This window comes from Cornus florida, unplaced genomic scaffold (assembly GCF_030987335.1).
Source record: "Cornus florida cultivar Cherokee Brave unplaced genomic scaffold, ASM3098733v1 CherokeeBrave_3.0.0_Hap2_Chr11, whole genome shotgun sequence".
Lineage (NCBI taxonomy): Eukaryota > Viridiplantae > Streptophyta > Magnoliopsida > Cornales > Cornaceae > Cornus > Cornus florida.
In genome coordinates this window covers 108627752-108649398 of record NW_026775581.1, presented here as the reverse complement: position 1 = coordinate 108649398, position 21647 = coordinate 108627752, and the positions used below count along the sequence as shown (strand labels likewise).

At 33.2% G+C, this 21647-nt stretch overlaps 1 protein-coding gene across 1 annotated transcript; it reads left to right on the top strand.

The window, feature by feature from the left end:
- Window positions 1-11042: 11042 nt before the first annotated feature.
- Window positions 11043-21431, top strand: LOC132286370 (uncharacterized). The gene is made up of 7 exons (XM_059788696.1): window positions 11043-11735; window positions 12513-12820; window positions 13208-13888; window positions 15608-15736; window positions 17078-17281; window positions 20061-20261; window positions 20587-21431. Exons 1-7 carry the CDS (start codon window positions 11471-11473, stop codon window positions 20707-20709), a joined length of 1911 nt encoding a protein of 636 aa, XP_059644679.1. The 5' UTR covers window positions 11043-11470; the 3' UTR covers window positions 20710-21431.
- Window positions 21432-21647: the final 216 nt, after the last annotated feature.

Here is a 21647-nt window from a genome sequence, read left to right as displayed (position 1 = left end):
CATATATAATTATATATAATATATATGAGTGACATTGTAAGCTCAAATTAACAAACAACCCAAACTCCACCAACAACCTTTATCCCCAAGGACACCTAGCAAAACTGCATCGCTCCAAAAACCCAACCAGCTTAGCTCATTATATTTTAATTTATCTGATAATCAACATTTTTGTTTATTTATTTATTTGTTTTTTTTATTATTATTATATTGATCCAGCATTTTGGTCTCTTTTAGGCGCGGAGTTGTCAACTGTCTATGGGTTTTGTCTGAGAGAGTTTTGTATCAGAACATCTTCTTGTCCACAAAGAAAAAGACAAAAACATTATGATCACATATATATATATACATGTCGTTTTATAGTTATGGAATATGATCTATTTTCTAAGATCCTGAGAATTATTTTTCATCTTAATTTTTGTTATACTCATCTTCTCATTTTCTGTAATTTTTTAAATAATTTGTAGTTAGGTAGTAATTTTTTTCTTTGAAATTTGTGCATGTATGAAAAGTATAAACTTGATCAGCATGCTAGTTTGAAATTTGAATATTGTAAGGTGACACAATTGACAAACAAACTTAAATTTTATATATTTGACTTTTAATAATTATTTAAATCCACTCCATGGTCCATTGTAACGTCAGTAACAAAGCTTTTGTAATGGTGAGTGAAGTATGACAAGATAAGAAATATTAAAGTTATTAAACCATCAGTGTTAGTAGGTGTGACAGCATTAATTTACGATGTAAAGACACTAATACTATGCTATTGATTACCCATCATATATATATATATATATATATATAGAGAGAGAGAGAGAGAGAGAGAGGCATAGATTGATCAATCCATAGTTGGATATGCACCTCAGCTACATTGGAATAAAGTATTTTTAGTCAAGTTGAAAATTAAAAGTTGGAATATACTTATATGATTATGCCAAGCTGTACACAGTGCACACTTTGATCTTAAAAATAAATAACTGAAAAGAAAATAAATAAATCTTAAAAATAAATATAATTAAAGTTAATTTTTAAAGAATAATAAAAATCATATAAGTCAAATGGATTATTCCAAATAGCACAGATCACTATAATTAACAGATATGTTCTCGTAGTGTTACTGTCATGGTTGGCTGTGGCTGGAATTTCTATGAAGGGGACCACATGAGAGAGAAATTTCTGATTTTAGTTTTTGTTTTGACATTTACAATTGTGTCACTTTTTAGGGAATCTTGTTCGTTATGCTGGTAGTTGTTACAAAGAGTATTTATTTTACATAAGATCCGCGAATTCGTTTATATAATTTAAGTTACTAACAATTTATATATTTTTTTATTATAGTTGATATCAGAATCAAATTCAATTCTTAATCTGGTGTTACGTTAAGTATTCGATCCGAAAGTCTGAATGTGTCTTAGGATACAAATTCAATAATTACGTCGAGGGTCCGAATCATACAAAACAACAAGCAATGAAACCAAAATTAGCTAAAGCACCTAAATTATAAGATAATTATGTCTCTCCCTACTAAACACATTCATGTCGCTAATTTGAAGCTTGTTTAAGTAAACAATTTTTTAATATAAAATTTGATACAAAAATTTGTAGGGTGAATTGCATGGATCTCTCTTAATATTTAAGCAAATTACACTGATCTATTATGAGATTTAGGCAAATTGCACACGGGTAAATTATTTAGCGTTTATTATTTTAACCTCCCTTAAAATCTAGTGCGTGTGACCAATGACATCCCTAATGTTTTCTTTCTAGCAAAATTATTGACCAAATTTTATAAAATGACAATTTTGCTCTTCTCTTGTATGTAAATCTTGTCTTTCCTTTGTCTAAAAATCAAGACATTTTTCATACTCAAAATCACCTTTTAATCATGGACGAACAGATTTAAAAAAGATTAAAATAATAAACGGAAACGATTTACTATATTTTTCTTATTTGTGTTTCAGACTTTTATTATATGTACAGGAGGGATTTAAAAACAGAGACCTTGCAGATGAGGTGCACTCATTATAATAGTAGTGAATCTTCTTCACTATGTTGCAAGTCTAATTGTAATCATGAATGTGCATGAACATAATTTTCATTACGTTGTTCGATGATATATCACTTGTTAGATATTGACACTGAAAAGACCTAACAGCCAATGGATAATAAAAGCATTTAAGAATCCAATTGTCCATCATAATCCTTTTAATCATACTCATAGAGAATTTAGTGTAATAATTATGTACGTGACATCATAATAAAACATATAGCTGAAAATATTCAATGTTACAAAACGTTTATTGTTACGCTAATTAATGACTTCTAATTAAAATAAAATAAACTGTAATTGAGCTTAGAACAATTTGGTAGAATGGAAATGGACGGAAAGAAAAGAAAAAAAGGTAGTGCAAGGAAGAAAAAAAATGTATTTATTAAAATAATTTTATTTTCTTTCTTCCACCAAACATAATTATAACGTTTTTATATATATATATATATTATTAATCAACCAAATATGATAAGCAATTAATACTATTTTCATTTTTTGTATTTTTTTTTTTTTTTTTTTTAAGTTTTTCCTTCCAACTATACCAAACATAGCCTCCTGGGGCAATGGTTTTTCCGTACTTCTTGTGAAATTTTTTTCCCAACTTTGGAGGAACGAGAACATTTAATTTTAGGACCACCTGACATAAGCAGCTTAGTTGAAGTGACAGGAGGACCAAATATCTATCAATCTTTTGCAGTGGCCTTTATGTCCCAAATTTATCAGCTACAATCCCTTTTGTCTCATGCACTACTATAAATTCACCTCCTTAAACTTTCTCTAAAAACGTAGACCAAACAGCTAGGTATGGGTACCAAAAGAATCAACAATACTATAGCAAATTGCTTTTCACTCCATTGAATATATAATATACTGTCATGAATCTAATACAACTCAGTTCCATTGCATGCCCTCTATGTAACCAAGATACAGAAAAAGTTTAATCTATCTTGTTTATCTATGTATACATGTGATAATCTTGTAGCTGGAGGCGACTGTGAACAGTGAAAATATATCACATTGGGCAGGTTGCACAATTTTATATCCTTAAGAGTCTGACGGAGATTAAGTGCTTATATGTGTTAGTATTATTTCTAAATAATATGAGGTATTTTGAGATAAAATTTAAGAGTAAAACAACACGGATTTAAAATGGCCAATATCATACCATATAATCTTTTTTCAAGATTTTTAAAAATTGATGTTCATTAATTTTATTTAGTTGTTTACTAAGTGATAAATTCTGTAATGTAAAATCTCTTGGGCTAAAGACCGCTGGGATGTTTAAAACTAGGGTAAAGACCTAAGGTTACACTAGGACCAAGTTGGGTATTTTTTAAATAACGACAATTTTGGTTAGAATTGTCATCCAACAAGGCTTTAAATGGTTTGAAAAGACGAAACTGACCCTTAATATTAAAATCAGTTTTATTGTAAAATATCATACATGTTAAAATGTCGGAATTGCCCTTGAGTTAATATGAGCCACAAAATGGTGTCAATTTCTTTCATTAATTTCTCCGACGTATTGTATTATTGCCATTGCTATGAAATTATTGCCATTGCTATGAAATTTTTACCAAAGGTTCCTCTACATGTCTAATTACTCTTTGAAAATTTTTGTAATTTTTGGCTTCGAAAACAGCTGTTGTCTAGAATTTTTCACTTTTTGAAATCATATTTTTAATTTATTTATTTGACAGCCTTTTGGACATCGGATTATCAACAAAATTTCCATTTTTATACTTTCGTGAGGGTACTTTCCAAAACATTTTGGTTTGCTCCATTTTGATTTAAAACAAAAAATTTATTCATTATTGTGCAAATTTTTTCTCTAACTCAATACTTCAAATTTTTTGCATCAAATGTTAATGGGGGGTAGATTGTGATCCAATTTAATAAGCTGGAAAGTTAAAAAGGTCCGCTGAACAATCTAAGGCCTCGTTTGGATTGAGGGATTTGGAGGGTTTTGGAGAGAAAAGAAAGGGAAGGATAGGGATAGGTGTGTTTGGATGGAGGGTTTTGGAGAGAAAAGAAAGGATTGGGAAGGATTTGGAGGGATAGCCTATCCCTCCAAATCTCTCCTAAACAGTAAAACCAAATCCCTCCAAAATTGACAAGATTTGGAGGGATTTGGAGAGAAAGGGAGCTAATGACCTTTGGAGCCCATCCGGAAAAGTCGCCGGAAGTTGCAAAGATCATCGGAAAATTCGTCGAAAGTTGCAGAGACTGTCGGAAACTCGCCGGAAGTTGCAGAAATCGTCGGAAAAGTCGCCGGAAGTTGCAGAAATCGTCGGAAAAGTCGCCGGAAGTTGCAGAAATCGTCTGAAAATTCGCCGGAAGTTGCAGAGAACGCCGGAAAATTCGCTGGAAGTTGCAGAGATCGTCTGTTGCAGAGATCGTCTGTTGATTTTGGTAGATTTTGTAGATTTTGTAGTTGGCAGTTGGAGAGAGAGACAGCCGATATGGGTTTAGGTCCAGAGGCGGCGGTTCTGGAGCTGCCGAGCGCGTGCGCCGATGTCGACCTTGTTGGGACGGACCGGTTTCCGCCGGGCGGTGGAGAAGAAGCGGAGATCGGAGCGCTGAGATTGGAGGAAGGAGATCAACGATGGAGATTTGGGGATGGTGAAGATTGGGGGTTGGTGGTGGTGAAGAGAGGGTTGGAGTTGGAGGAGGGTGGTGTTGCGGAGGAGAAGACGAGATGCGAGTCGCCAGGGGAGCCTGGAAGAGGCCATCGGATTTTCTCGGGAATTTTCCGGGAAATGAGTGGGAAAGTCCGAGAATTTCTGTAAAGACGGCTGAATGGCACTCGAGAATTGTGTTCTAACCCTACCAAAAAGGGTAAAGGGTAAGATAGTAATTTTATTATTATCAATTCTTTTCTTTTCTCTCCTTTTTGTTATCCAAACAACAATATTATCAATTCTTTTCTTTTCTCTCCTATCTATCCAAACATGAATATAAACATTTCCTTCCCTTTCTTTTCTTTTCTTTTCTCTCATAATCCTTTCTTTTCTTTTCTCTCCAGTGTATCCAAACGAAGCCTAAAGGTAGGTAAGTCAATTCTTTGTATGTCATGTGTGCAAGTGGTTAGAGGGGTATTTTAAGAATATTTTTGTCAACTTTTTCAAACTTTAGGAATATCATTAAAAAAATAATAATAAAAAATAAATAAATAAAAATTAATACTTATATGATTATCAATATGACAAACCTTAACTTACCATTAAAACTATTATGTCTATGTGTTTTAAAGAGAAATGTTATAAATCAATAATCATATAGTCTTTATATATAATCTAGCTATTATATTGGTAAGGAATTGCTAGCTTGAGTAATATTTTATATTTTCCTTTGTCTTGCTACAAATAAAAATAAAAATATTTTTTTTTTCTTCTCAAATCTCAATATAGAATCACATGATAATTGCGGATTTCTATATAGAATCACATTATAAGACCTTGAATTAAAAAATACATACATTAATATATATCTATATAAATAAAACAAAACAGAGACGTTTCCATCCGATTTGGTTGGCAAATCAAATCGACACCACTACAACTGAACTGATCAGAGATTTCCAATTAAAGTCTAGCTAATACCCACAATGTTACCACCACCACCACCACCACCTCTTTTTTCCTCTTTTCTTTTTTTCACCAATATATGTGCGTATATAGATATATATATATATATACACACATATATATATTGACCACGAATTAATTGTGTAGGGTTATCATAATTTAACTTTCTTGGAATATTTTCACTACGTGAGTGTTAATAATCAGTTATACAATTATTATTATTATTTTTTAAGACAATCAAAACACATAAAACAATGTCACAGAATGCATGTCTTCTTTCTTTTTTAGTTTATTTTCTTGTCAACCAAATGAATGCACGTAAAAAAATTATAACAAAATGCATGAAGGGTACATGTGTTTGTAAAAACATACTCAAATATGAGTATCAATATTGGAATTTTATAAATACAATAAGAATCATTAAACTTCTAAAAGTATACCCATTTAAACAATAATTATCAGTACTAGTTTAGAATAATGGTAAAAGTTGACCAATGGTATGTGGTATCCTTGGTTATACGTCAAAAAGTTAAGCTAACTTATTATCAATTTTCAAGGCTTTGTTTTCGGCAATTAACATGGTTGACATTTTGTGAATTAATTAAATTAAATAATTAGAGGTAAATATGATATTTGAAACATCAGGGAGTGTCATTATCAAAAAAATCATTAACCAGCATCTCAGTTGCATTGATCAAAATTTCAGGGGGTGTCGGTGTAATTTTTAGGAAAGATAATGATAAGCGATAGAAAATTTGATGCATTCAACTGTTTGGAAGTAATTATGCTAAGATGACATCATCCTTTAATTTTTTATTATTACTTTATTTTAGGAAGCCTCAAGAATATGCTAAATCAATATGAGAAATATAAATATTTGACTAATATAAGAACTAAAATACTTGTATTTTGAAAGTAATGTATGAAAATTATACCCATTGACTTCATAAAATTTTTTTTTTTGTACATATTACATACATCTTAGGTAAGTACAAAAAGAATAATTTTAAGAAGTTGGAAAGAAAAAAGAAAAAGGAAAGAAAAATGATTTTAAGTAAAAGAAGAAGAAAAATGAAAGGAAAATGATTTTACGTAGGAAAGAAAAAAGAAGAAGAAAAAGGAAAGAAAAATGACAACTTTGAAAAGAAAAAAAAAGAAAAAAAAGAAAAAGAATTTGATTAAAAAAGTAAAATTTAACATTATTTTAAGCAAATCAAAAGAATTTGAAGAGTAAAAGGAAAAATTGTAAGAGACAACTTTAGAAATTACAAATTTTAAGGGAGACATTATATTGAAATTTCCATATATATATATACAAATAAGTTAAATATTAACTAAATATTGTAGTGGCGAGGGCAGGGGACGGGCACACACTGGCTCGAACTCTGCATTCATGCCCATTCTGAAAAGAAAAAAATAAGTTAAATATTAACTAAATATTGTAGTGGCGAGGGCAGGGGGCATGTGCCCCCCTTCGGGCACACAATGGCTCGAACTCTGCATTCATGCCCATTCTGAAAAGAAAAAAAGACATATCAAATATATTGCACAACTGTTTTTTTATTTAAAAAAAAAAAAAAAAAAAAAAAAAAACAAAAACAAAACAAAAAGAAATTCAAGTACTCATTTACCCATTAAAACTTGGCTGTAGATGGCACAACATAATTAATTTGAGGACTGAGGTAAACTTAGTTAGACATAATACACTTGTAAGCTGGCCTTACAATCACTATAAGAGAGTTTTTTTTTTTTTTTTTTTTTCGCGCTTGGTATGCTATAAAATAAGAGAGTTTCGTCAAGCTTTACACTAATTTTTTTGGTATGGTTATAAATGACCAGAGCTGAGTCAAGGTTTACACTATTCAAACTCAACTCGTTTGTTTGTAAGTTCAACTTGAATTTGGATGCGATTATTACAAGTTCAAAATCTTGAACTCGGCTCAATACACAATGATTTTGAAAAGTTCAGCCTCCCCTTGACTGAGCTCGACCCAACTTGTTTAATACAATAAAATGAATCAAGTTAGCTTAATCTCATATTCCTGCTCATGCTCAATTTGAGCTTATGTTTATGAAGTTACCGGCCAACAAACATTTTCAATCACTTTAGTTACCTAGATTACCTATTCTTCTCATCAGTGTAATTCCATACATGAAATTTTGCATTAAATATATAATAAAGTCTTATAAAATAACCCTTGAAGAATCACATAAGAAATTATAAGCATATTAATACATGTTTATAAAGATAGTTTTCGTTTATAAATATAAATAAGTCTACACGAATTTATGTCCATTAGCTTATACTTTTAGAACTCAATGTTATTCAAAATCTGCTCGTTCATAAGTTTTAGATTAACTTGCCTATTTAACGAAAGAAATTAAGTTATTATTAAGACCAAAATATTTTATTTATTTATTTTCTTTTGGCGAAAAATGAAGTGAAAAAATGGCATTTTGTCGAAATTATTGATTATGACAAAAAAAATGGCATTTGATTATGACAAAAAATGGCATTAGATTATGACAAGAAGTATATTTTTTTGTGACAAACATTTACCTCATAAAAGAATTTAAAAAAAAATAATAATAAGTAGTGAGGACAAAAACACACCTGTAAAAAGTTAGTAAAAGAAAAAGGAAAAGAGAATCAGTGTAGAGAAAAATTGCATTCCCGTGTTTGGTATGTGAAAGAGACTCTGTAGAGGAGGACAATATTACCAAGGCTGACTTGTTCTTGAAATCAATAAAAGTTAAAAAAGTGACGTTACCAATTTAACGTTTCCCCAACTTTTGTACAACTCGGATTACACATACATACATGTACCTACCTACCTTACCTAACCTTTGTACAATAAAAATCCTTCTCTATTTCAAAAATAAAAATCTGACCGTTGATCAGCCCAACCCCATCCACACAACTCAACTTGGCATCCTTTTTTGCAGGCACGCGATGTCAATATGGCACGTGTCATCCACTTGCCAGACACGCCTGACCCTAAATAGGTCCCACCTGCGGGGTATCCAAGATGAACCATCAACGATATATATCTATACTGTATATATATGTGTGTGTGTGTGTGTGTGTAAGTATGTATACAAATTTTGATTTCTGGTCCCGACCACGATCTCTTAATCCTCGTTCGACCCATATAACGGTCACGTTCTCGGGCGTCGCTACCTTTGAATTTCATTTAATTGCCGCCCATTTTGTACCATCAAGTATTTTATTGCTCCTTTTATTCCCTAATTACCCTCGTAACCCTTTGCATTGTTGTTGGGAATTGAATACTCCTATTATTATGTAGGGAGTATATGTTACTAGTATATCTTTATTTTGTAAATATTTAAAATTTAAATTTGTGATGTATAAATTATCTTTTTGGTATGTTGAAGAAAAATTAAGTTCCTTTAAGAATGATTTTTATTATTGTTAATGAAATCTTGAAACACAAAAGTAACTGAATTTATGTGTAAATTGTGTAATCAATATTTGGAATTAGACTTTTTCCGAAATTAGAGTTCAAAATACGAGTAGATAAATAAATGAAAGGGTTTGCAATGAAAACTGGATTCATGTGTAAATTGTGTAATCTATATTTGGAATTAGACTTTTTTCGAAATTAGAGTTCAATTTCATTTCAAACCCTTTCATCTATTTCTCTACTCGTATTTTGAACTCTAATTCAGTTATTGTGGAATATATTGGAATTTGAGAACCTTTAATAAAGGTATATTTGGCCGATTACAAAATTTAGTTTTTGATTTTTAAATATATTGGAAATGTGTTTTTATGGGATTTAAAAATAATACTTTTTGCCATTTGAAATTAATCCAATCCATTTTGAATATGATGCTAAATTCCTTATTTTGTGTGTGTGTGTGAGAGAGAGAAACTAGAATTGCCAAAGAGCCAATCAAATTATGTACTTGGAATTAAGGTTTTTTTCTATTTATAAAAAAAATCATTCACTCATTAAAGAGTTCAAAATGAAAAAAAATTTGTTAAAATGGTACATTTATATTTTGTTTTCACGAAAGATTCAAGATCTCGTAAAATAAATGAATGTGTGAATTTTTTATCCAGGAAAAAAAAAAATAAAACAATGAATTGGAAAAAAAGTCTATTATATTAAGGTCCCAATAATTTTGTGTTAATTTAAAATACGTGATCCTTTAGTTTAAAAAATAGGACTTCTCTAACGGCTAAAATTTGGGATCCCCACTCATTAACGGAAACAACTCTTTATAGTGAGAGATTAAATTTGACGAATCCTCAAACTTGCTGGTTCACTTCCCAACCCAATCAAATGAGTGGTAACAAAACTGCTTAGTTGTTCATGCATGTGACATATATATATATATATATATAATTGTGTGAATTAAAAATAGTAGTTTCACCCTTTGAGCTAAGACTATTTCCTTCCAATATGACGCATTATTTTAATTGAACTCTAAGTTTTCAATATTATCTTGGGTTAACTTTGATAAATGAGAATTATATAATTTCAATTCCATTTTAGAACAAATTAAACTAAAACTTTCAAATTCAAAATGCATCTTTCATGTTGACTCAATAACTTGTTGATAAATAATTTAGAACCAACTCGTTTAAAAATTGATTTAGGCTCATTCATTAATTAAAAATGAGCTCAGTTGAAAATTATTTTTTAGTTTAAATTCATTTAATAAATGAGTTAAATCACAAATATTATTAAGTTGACTTCATATCATCTTTTGAACATTGATTTGTGTAAGTTTATAAACCCTTCCTTTCAAAATATATATTCATTTTGGGATGTCCCGATAAACATGTCTCATTTTAAAATTATATGTACTATTTTTTATAGTATTGTCTTAACTAAATAATTGCACCTCAATAAGGGTATATTTGAAACTTTACATTTATTAATATAATAAAAAATTATTAAAACTTCAATATCATAAAAATTGGATTCTCCAAACAAATATATTTTGAAATATAGAAAGTACGTGTTTATCAACATAACAAAGATTTATTTTTAACAAAGACTTCTCATATTTGTAAAGGCTCTCATGAATCTATACTAATAAACACTAGTATAAACTTTTTACACTCGTAAAAGTTCATCGAACATGAATTTAAAATTTTCAAAATAATGAGGAGACTAGTAGAAAATAATTTTTTAAAATTCGATTTATGAGTTGAATGCACAATTGTAAATACTGTTTCAAAATGAATCAAGGAAGAGAGAGAGAGGGGAGGGTAACACGGTCATTATAAAAAGCTGCCAGGTATGCAAAACAGCAAAAAGTTGGTATGTGGTTGTTTATTCTAGAAATACTAATAAAATCATCATTTCCTTCTGCTAATAAAGTTTAATTAAACGATGAAAACGAACCACCCAAACAGTAATACACAATTTCACATTTTAAAATCAGATAAATATAGAAAGAGAAGAGAGAAGCAGAAGCAGAAACAGAAGAGAGAGAGGAGGGAGAATTCCGACGGAAACCAGAGTCACCTAACTCTGTTCCACAAGCAACTTTTATTCCTCTCCTGTATTCGAGCTGTGTCTGTGAAGCCCTAGGCATGGTGGCGTCTTCTTCAATCGCTTCGCAACAACGCTTCTAATACCTGTAAATAGCCCTAGAGTCACCGTTCACTCGCCGTCAAATGGCCGGTGAATCGCCGTCTCTCGCGGCGTCTGTCTCTGGCTTCGTTTCGATTTCGATCCCGGATCTCCCGGAACCCTACTTGAACATTGATCGAAGAACTAACAATTGAATCGACAAAAGTGAAATCTTTTTGTACATATTCGAATTTTTCCGGCACGAACAAGGTTTTATAATGGCCGCCGGAAAGGGATGCTTCGAGAAGCTTCGGAGATTCGTACGGACGGTGTATTTCATGGTGGCCATGGTGGCGTCGCTTCTGATTCTCTCGGCCCCTCTATTGGTAGCGATAGTTGATATATTGGTGCCTTGTGTGTTGATTTCGAGTTTCACATGCGTGAGATGTTACAGCTTCAAAGAACATTTGCGTAGATACGCTTTCAAGAGTTCGTTGACGGATATTCCCATGGTTTCGGTCATCAGATCTATTATAATCGCCTGTATGCTCTTCCATATCTCTGTTATTTCTTTATTGTTTTGATACTTTTCGATACTGGATTATGAAGGATTCAAACTAATTTACTCGTATATATAGGTTTTATGTAGACACAAAAAGTTTTTACGCATGTAGAACAATGAAGTGCATTTTTAGGTTTATCTCAGCAGCTTATATGCAAAGATCTTAGTGAAGTTTGTACTTCCACAAGATGCTCATGAGTTTTGCAAATTTTATATGTACATGTGCATGTGTGTTTATCTGTGAACTTCTCCATATGTTTCATTAGTTTGACATGGTGAAAAGCTTAGGAAAGGAAAGCAAAAGAAAAAATTAAGCTCTTTTGATTGGCATAAAATGACAACCTTATCTTCACTATGTTAAAAAGTTCTATGAGGCTCTGCTCGAGGCTTCAAAATTGCTGGTCACAAATAATAAAAATTCTTGTCAAATTTGAATTTAGATTTTGTAGTTATTTATTTTTCAATCTGTATACTCAACAATCAAACCGTGAATCAGTAGAAGTTGTAGGGAAAAAGGGACTTTGATGGACAGTCTTCACTTAATAGCTAAGAATCCTTCAGGTTCCATGCATAGTTGTTAAAGGCGCAGGGCTCATCAAGGCGAAGCCATGTGTTGTGTTCACTTTAGTGCTAGTTATATCTTTTACTTTTTTTTCAAAAGGACAAAAAAATAAAAGTAAAAGAAAAATCCTTCAATAACAGTAATGAACAAGTTAGTTCTTTCTGCACTGAGCTAATGGATTTTTACATGACAACAGGTGTTTATTCAATGTGTGATGGCCCTGCACTCTCACACGGGCCATATCTCGGAACTGTGACACTATGTTCTTTCATTTCAATTCTTCTTCTTTCGATCAAGGCTTGTGTTTTCACCGTCAATTCTCAAATTGAGGCTGAAGCTTCATCTTCTCTCTCAAGGCAGAAGCTCCATTTGAAGAAGTCATGGGGAATGCCTGTATTGTTTCTCTCATCTGTGGTTTTTGCCCTTGGCCATACTGTGGTTGCTTATAGAACAAGCTGTAGAGCACGGAGGAAACTCTTATTTCACCGAGTTGACACAGAAGCAGTAAGTTTGCGAAGTTTATTCCCCTTCTTTTATTATTATTTCATTAATCTTATATTATGAGTCCATAGGCACCATGAAAGCTCATCTTTAATTAAGAGTGCTATTTTTTGGAATTTAGCATATTTGTTAAGCAAAGAAAAATTAGTGTAAAAGTGTTGCCAGAATTCAGTATTTCAATTATTATGCGGCCATCAATTGGGTCAGTATGTTTATTATCTGCACAGTCGTTAAGTTGTTGATTGAGTTGGCATCACAAAATTGATTTGATTTGATTTTTATTTTTAAATTGCCTTTTTCTAGATTTCATCTTGAAATAGCTTCTACAGGGCTTGGGTAAGTAACCATCTATTGTATGCTATATTATTAATATCCATATCAAATTGACAGGTACTTTCCTGCAAAATTGTTTTCTCTGGCTACCAGAAGGTTCCGCGATCTCCTACTCCTTCTGTAGGAAAAACACCAAAAAGTGACAGTGAAATGAGGCGAAGACCTGCAGGGACAGCTCGTGAAGAAGCGGAACTCCCAGTTACATTACTTTCTGACATAGACAGCTTATTCATCACTTTGAAAGGGCTTACTTTACACTACAAGCTTAGCATGTCTGGTTCACCTTCTCGTTCCTTATCCTCAACAGCCTTTCTTGACAGGCCATCGTTAAAAGTTCTCTCAAAAACCCAACATCATCATTCAAGGAGCTTTAGCAATCAATTCCACACCTCCTCTTTATATGTTCCCTTATTAGATGGTTCTCCAACTTCTCCTGTAATGTCAGAAGAAATTCCTGTTTTGAGCTTAAATGATGTAGGTGATGAGGATAATGCAGGAAAATTGAAATCTGCATCTTTAGAGCGAGATTTAGAGGCAAATGGCCGGTGTGGCATTGTTTTAGTGCATGGGTTTGGAGGGGGAGTTTTCTCATGGAGGCATGTGATGGGTGTGCTGGCACGACAGGTGGGTTGCACGGTTGCTGCTTTCGATCGGCCTGGTTGGGGATTAACTTCGAGGCCACGACAGAAAGATTGGGAGGAAAACCAGTTGCCCAATCCTTACAAGCTTGAAACTCAGGTGATTTCCTTGCTTTTAAGCGTATGTTATTTGTTTTTTGTGTATAAGCTAGATGGAAAACAAAGTCAAACCTCTGGAGGTGTAGATCGTGAGGACATGTCCTCCTCCTCTTAAAAACTAACAATCAAAATGAAAGTGAATATAAGGTGGTGAGGTGGAAACACTAACAATAGTACCCACTATTAAAATCTTGCTATTTGCACTGTAACTGTTGATCCCAGGAGCTAGTTTTACTTGTCATCGTTTTATTGCTTTAAAGATTTGTTCCAATGGTTCTGAAAGTTAATCCCAATTTGCTTGCACTGGGAAATTTTATTTATATATTTAAAGTGGATGGGTTTTGGCGAAAAATCATTGGGCATTTAATAAGATTGCTGGCACTAACTTGTCTACTATACCCAACTTTTATTTATTGCAGCAATTGTTTTGATAACTCGTAAGTTTTGTCGTGAAAAACCATGAATTGATTTTATTTTTTCCTTTAAACTGCAATCATGATTTTGACGAGCCATCTCAGTTTGCAGTTCGTTTGTTCAGTGTAGAAGTGAACTAATCTGTTGATATTAAAGGCCAGAACATCCAATATTGGCATTACTAAATGAGTGCTCTCAATTGAGTTTTGTTTTCAGTCATATATTCTTGAGTAAATTTGAAGTAAAATAAATTGCCACTTCTTACTATTGATGATTGGCATTACACATTTTGCCAACCTGCACCAATAAAAAAAAAAAAAAAAATGATACAGCTCCAATGTATCAATATGGAAACAACAGTAAGCTCTTTTTGCTGTTGCCATGTTGTTTTGACTAGTTAACCAAGATTATGGCTGGGTATTATAGTGAACTATGTAGGGCTTCAAAATTTATCATTGCGGGGCATATCAAAAGTTGGCAGTCATTTTTTCTCATTACCATTGTTATTGATCATTGAGTAGTTTTGGGCTTCAATTCAATTGCTTCCTTACGGGTAAAGCTTTTGTGGGTATAATTTTTCGGTGGGCATTATTTTCATTCTATATGTGAGTGAACGAATCAGCCTATGTTTTAAAATATAATATTCGTGATTGGGTGCATTAGTCTCTTGCATTTTTACTTGAATTATTTTAATGATACATTAGATACATTTTGGATGCTTTGGTGAGATTATAGTAAGTTTTTGGTAATTGTCCTGATGGATTCCACTTTTAATCCTCAGTTCAATGCCATCATATGCCCGTAAGCATGGCTAGACAATTCAAGATTGACTCAAGGATAGGTCACTCAGACATAAGTATGTAATTGTTGAGGATTTATGTGTGTGTGTGAACTTGTTCTCATATACTCCGTATCTTTCTTTGTTTGATTATTATGTTTCAATCTTTTTATTATTATTTTTCTTTCTTTCTTTCGATTGAGCATATGGTTTATTCTTGTAAACTTAATAAGTTTAAGGTCAAGATTACACCTTGTTATGAGTATCTTGTTTTATTTGTTCTATTTCTCTGCATTCTTTTTGTTATACATTTTACATTTCTTTTGGTGTAAACCATGGCATGATGAAACCTTGTAGGTTGCTCTTAAGAACCAGTTAGACATCCTCTGAGCATTTTGTAATGCATAAATTTGTAATTTTGGCTTAGCTTCTCATATCCCTTCTTCTGATAACTTCTGTATTCTATATATAGTTTCCTGTATTGGAGTTTAATTTGAATATTGGTTTTGTTGGTATTGATATTTTCAGGTTGACCTGCTTCTTTCTTTCTGTTTGGAGATGGGATTTTCTTCGGTTATCCTTGTTGGTCATGATGACGGAGGCCTGCTTGCCTTGAAGGCTGCACAAAGAATCCAAGCATCAACAGATTCTGTCACTGTGAGTGAGCTTTGCTTGGTTTTATGTGCCAACTATAGACATATTTGATTAGTTGAATTATACTAGTACTATTCTGAATAGCCTTTTGAGTTTTATTATGATGATGGAGGTATTAAATGTAGGATCCCGTAGATCGGGTTTGGGTGGAAAGCAAATTGATCTTAAAAAAGAGAGTACCCATACTGAAAACCAATTCAACTTTGAGGTCACTTTTTCTTTCCCAGTGATGCTCACTTCTTCTTCCCCATTGACACTCACTTTTTCTTTCTTAATGGTGCTTCAAAGGAAATTGACCTAGTAGTAAATGAGGGTAAAAATTTGACATTTCCTATATAGGAATTAGCCCCTATTTTATAGGAGGTGCTTCAAAGGAAATTGACCTAATAGTAAATGAGGTAAAAAAATTGACATTTCCTATATAGGAATTAGCCCCTATTTTATAGGAGAATATGTGTGCACGGAGGACAACAAATGCACGCATCAAAATGACGTGGTTAAACAAAGATACTTCCATGTCATATGTGAATGTCCTTTGGTGAAAGGAAATGCGTCAAGCGGAACTTGTGGCAAATGTGTTTTGATAATGGAGAAAACCAAGAAAACTTCCCACAACTACACTCCCAATGGTGTGTAAAAGCGAATTTGTTCTAATCGGAAAATGAGGTCGAGATAAAGACTAAACATAAGCTATCCTCGGCTTATGTTTGTAACAATGGAGTTTGTCTTAAGACTCCATTCATTCTGGTTTAAAAATCTTAACCAAATAGTAGTATTAGGAAAACCAGTTTTACCTATGCTACAGCCAATGAAAATCACCTTTCGAGGAATAGATTCACGTCTTTCTGGAGAAAATTGTTCTTCTCTAATTTATTTATCCTCCCCAAGATAAATTAATAAGATTCCACGGATCACGAGTCTTCTTGTCTTGTGAGGCAATATGTTTTGAAATGGTGGAACCGGTTTACATATGGGCATATTTGTCTCTCCCCTGGATGAATCTAAGCGAGATAAATTATCTAGCTTAAAGCAATCACTAAAAAATTAGTATCCCAATATGTTTTGAAATGGTGGAACCGGTTTACATATGGGCATATTTGTCTCTCCCCTGGATGAATCTAAGCGAGATAAATTATCTAGCTTAAAGCAATCACTAAAAAATTAGTATCCTAATATTTTCAAATCGTATATAATAAACATATGGTATAAGTTCTCGGTTATGTCATTGCCTGAGTGTGTGCCCCTTCAATAATTTTATGAAAATTTGAAAGGTTCTTTTTCATTTTTTTTCCTGAATATTCTTTTTCTTATTTATATATTTACTATTGTTTTTTGCCATCATAGGTTGTAATCAAGGGAGTGGTTTTGCTTAGTGTAAGCTTGTCAAGAGAAGTGGTTCCTGCCTTTGCTAGAATACTTTTGCGTACTTTGCTTGGGAAGAAGCACTTGGTCCGTCCTCTACTTCGGACAGAAATTACTCAAGTGGTTAACCGGCGTGCATGGTATGATGCCGCCAAGCTAACAACAGAAGTTATAAGCCTGTACAAGGTATGACTGCTCATCCTTGAAACCACATCACACATTTCAGCATATGTATTGAGCACCTGCTCTGCTGCCTACTGCATAAGTAATTGTGCCAACAAATCCTGCATAAGATTTTAGGTAGTTGTCTTGGAAGTTTAGCAAAAAAATATACATGGGAAACAAAAACAAAATAAGGGAAATGGAAATGTTGGTTATATTTTACAATGGGGCTGCATCAATTGATTCTAGTTCATGATTTACTTCTTGAAAACACTGTTTAGATTACCACGGAGATGTTAAAAATTGTTCCTAGATGAATAAAAAGGGCTAGCCCAGTGCATGACGCACCATTGCGGGGACTGGGGAGGGTTAAATCTACGCAGTTTTACCTCCGCATGCAGAGAGGCAGTTTTCTAGATGAATCTAACTTTAAATTTGAACCTTTTACGATTCAAAGAAATAATACATCGAAGCTCTTCTTTCAGCAATTTGGTATATACGGCTTCTCCATTAGGATGGCAGAGAGAAGAGAGACTTGTTTTTGCCAGTTCTAGAGAATGGAGTTAATAATTAAGTTAATGGTATTGATCAATGGATTTGTTTGCCAATTTGATGGGTACAAGGGTAATGTTACATCTGAATTATGAGGAGCTAATTCCATACCCATTATCTAGCATATGTTGTGTCATTTCACCAAAACTTTCATTCTTGATTTTTCTCATGTGAAATGGTAGAAGGGAAATTCAGGCTCCCTTCCATTTTACTGTATCTTCCACCTCGAACCATCTATTAGAATGGCAAAGGATTCAGGAAACTGTTGCCATAATATTCTGCCACATCCTTGCAACTTAGTGCAGTTTAAATTTCTTTTGATTCTATCAGATTGTCTATCATGTATGTATACTGGACAATCTTAAAAGAAAAGGTATGATTCATGTTACTTATTGATCTATCAGTACTTTTAGCTACTTTAGCAACCGGCTAGTTCTTTGAGAGCCATTTATTCTATTTCTTGATTTTAGTAATATGCAAAAATGGTAAATAAGATCATCATCTCTGTGACAACTTTGGATTCTATTTGTATGGGACTCCAATGCAATATCATTTCTTTACTTCTATACATGTGGGCTGGAATGAAACAATAGTCATAAGTAGGGATGACTATTTCTCCCACCTGCCTCTTCCCTAGTGGAATGGGTATGGGAAGCTATTTTTTAAAATAGGGGGAGGCATGGGATTTGAGTATTAAACCTGAGTATGGGAATGGGAAGCTATTTTTTAAAATAGGGGGAGGCATGGGATTTGAGTATTAAACCCGAGTCGGGTTCCAAGCGGGATGTGTTTTTGTTTAACCTGCCCCGTTCCGATTATGTAACAGTATAACACTTGTACTCGTATTCTTACTCCCTCCATCCATAATTCTTGTCCATCATTCCATTTGGGGATGCCCCAAAATTCTTGTCCCTCAAATGTAAAAAATTACATACTTCCAAAAATATCCTCAAATGTGAATGCATGTCCCCTTGAGTAGTTGGAATTTCAAAGTTGGACAGCAATTTTGGGAGAGAGGGAGTATTAAATTTACTGAAAATACTCTTATATCTGTGTTATAGCAGAGGGTTAGGGTTCCCAATTTAACCACCCTTCACTCTTTAGACACCCATCATTGGCTCTCTCGCGATCTCACTCTTTAGACACCCTTCACTCTTTAGGCACCCAATTTAACCACCCTTCACTCTTTAGACACCCATCATCGGCTCTCTCACGATCTCACCCCACCCCCCCAACTTGCCTTTCACCAGTCACCCACCACTCAGCCTCAACCAAGGACCAAATAGGCGACTGTCTCTCTTTGTTGCGACTTTGATGCTGTAGAGCGGCAATTTGCATCAATCATGGGACCAAGATGATGTGTGACAATGATGTATTTTTATTTTATTTTATTTATAATTTTTTTCCCTTGATGTTTACAGAAAAGTATGTAAACAATAAACCCCACCCTTTTCATTCAATCTGGTCAAACAATGATGCTTATAATAGTTTTGATTATTTTTTTCGATAATTTGATTGGATTGTTCATTTTTCTTGCATAAATTTGTTGCCATCAGTATAAAAAAATTTCTTAATCAATTTAAAATCATTTGAATGCAAGTGTTCAGAGAATCAAGCATTTCGGCTGATATACATATACACACACATATATATATATATAAATCTGTTGGTTTTGTCTTGCGCATTCAATGCGATTGGGGTGGGGAGGGGTTTGCATGCATTGTCTATAAACGGGGATGGGATGGGAAAATAAAACCTGTCCTGGGTATGGGATATTGTATTTACTTAACGGGGTGGGATAGGGTTCAGAGAAACCTGTCCTGAACCTGCCCCGTTTCCATCCCTGGTCATAAGCAAGGTTTATGTCAGAATGTTGTATCACTCTCGTAACAAGAATTGTCAGTTAATTCGTTGTAAACGATTGTCATGAAGAACATGAGATAAAAGGGCAGCTTAAGTAAAAATGGTTGAATTTTCATTGACAATAGTCTTTTTTTTTTTTTCTTTCTAAAATCTTAAACTGATAGGGAGGGTTTAACTAAATATTATATCATCTAACATACTCTGTCATGCATGACTGGACTCTTCATCATGAGTTGGCCAACACGGTGTTGGTGATGTTTGAACTCATACCATGTTATACACCATATACATGATATATATATTTAATTAAATATATGTTTTTCTATTGTTATTGGGGTTCAATATGTTGACAATGTACTTGTTTTGACCAACTCTTGTATGGATCCAGGCCCCATTATATGTAGATGGTTGGGATGAAGCACTTCATGAGATCGGAAGATTATCTTTTGAGACTGTTCTCTCACCACAAAATGCGGCATCTTTGCTACAAGCAGTCGAGGGTTTGCCAGTTTTGATTATTGCAGGAGCTGAAGATGCCCTTGTCCCTCTAAAATCTGCTCAAGCTATGGCTTCAAAACTTGTAAATTCTGTAAGTGCATATCTAGCTGCGGCAAATTTACATTTCAGATTATGTTTTTTATTTTTTATTTTTTATCGTAGCTACTAGTTTTATGGACCAAATGACAGTCACTTTGAGATGGTATATGATTGAGATGAATAAATTCACTGAATGATAAATTGATACCACTGTACTTCTCAAAACTTGTGATAATCATCCATTTTGCCTGCTCATTTCGTGGTCCAAACAAGAAATTCCCTGTATCGTATAAAAGCTTCCTCAAATATATTTTGCAGAATGAAAAAGACCCGCTTGGTTCAATTTTCTAATATTTTGATGATTTATTGCCATGCAGAGACTGGTTGCAATATCTGGATGTGGGCATCTTCCACATGAGGAGTGCCCGAAGGCATTACTGGCAGCTATATCACCTTTTATAAGCAGACTGTTGTTAAAACCAGAGTTGCAGGACCAATAGTGTGCTTTGTTTTTAACTTTACAAATAGAGTTTTATCTGTTGTCCGGGGGCATTTCCTCTTTTCTTTTTCTTTTTTCTTTTTATCCTTTCCTTTTTTATGATTCGCCTGAAAAGAAAGAGTCCAATGTCATCTCTTCTCTTGGGTGTTTTTGATATGTTAGTTTGGGGCCTTAGAGTAACCCCAAAGCTCTGGGGTTTTAGAGCTCTCACATGTAATTTTTTTACTTTTTCCTATTGCCAAGGTCTATTTGAACATTTCTTGTTATTTTCCGCTCCAAGGATGTGGAAAATAACATATATTTTTGTACATTTTATCAGATTAGAAATGCATGCATTGAAGCATGGTTTGTTGCATGTCTATCAATCGCGCCTCTTTTTTATAGCATAATAGATAATTTGGGGTTATATGATGATATGATACCAATTATGGTTTTGATTATAGGAAGACCCCAGTGGTTTGATCAAGGTTGGTGATGGCGGCAGTGCTGTTAGCTACTAACATTGAATTCAAATGAGACGATGTGTGTATTTTACACGATGGTTTGGATTTTATATCAGCTTTTGAAGTTTAAAATCAAGAGATGCAAGACAGAATTGTTTATATGAACTATCTGAATGTAAAATTAAAAGGAAAGATGCAGTGTGATATATAAAGAGAATCCCAGCTGAACAAGTGAAGAAGAATAAATTGAGGGGTTGTTTTTTTTTTTTTTTTTTTTTTTTTTTTCAAAGTAAAAAATAAAAAGAACTATTTTTTTTTTTTTTTTTTTTAGGTGTATGGCAAAAGTGTAGGTTGAGGTCGAGTCCATAGGATGAGGCATGTAAAATAATTTGCCGAAAATTGATGACAACCAAACACCAAAAAATACTAAGCGTATATTTGGAAAAATATTTTAAGCGACAACCAAAAAACGAAACAACTTCTGTTGGAGACAAAT

What these genes read in the sequence shown, in the direction of transcription:
- LOC132286370 (XM_059788696.1), top strand. Translation starts at nt 11,471, where the DNA reads ATGGCCGCCGGAAAGGGATGCTTCGAGAAGCTTCGGAGATTCGTACGG. An exon ending in CAGATCTATTATAATCGCCT is followed by an intron (nt 11,736 to 12,512) that starts GTATGCTCTTCC and finishes ACATGACAACAG; the next exon opens with GTGTTTATTCAATGTGTGAT. An exon ending in ACCGAGTTGACACAGAAGCA is followed by an intron (nt 12,821 to 13,207) that starts GTAAGTTTGCGA and finishes TCAAATTGACAG; the next exon opens with GTACTTTCCTGCAAAATTGT.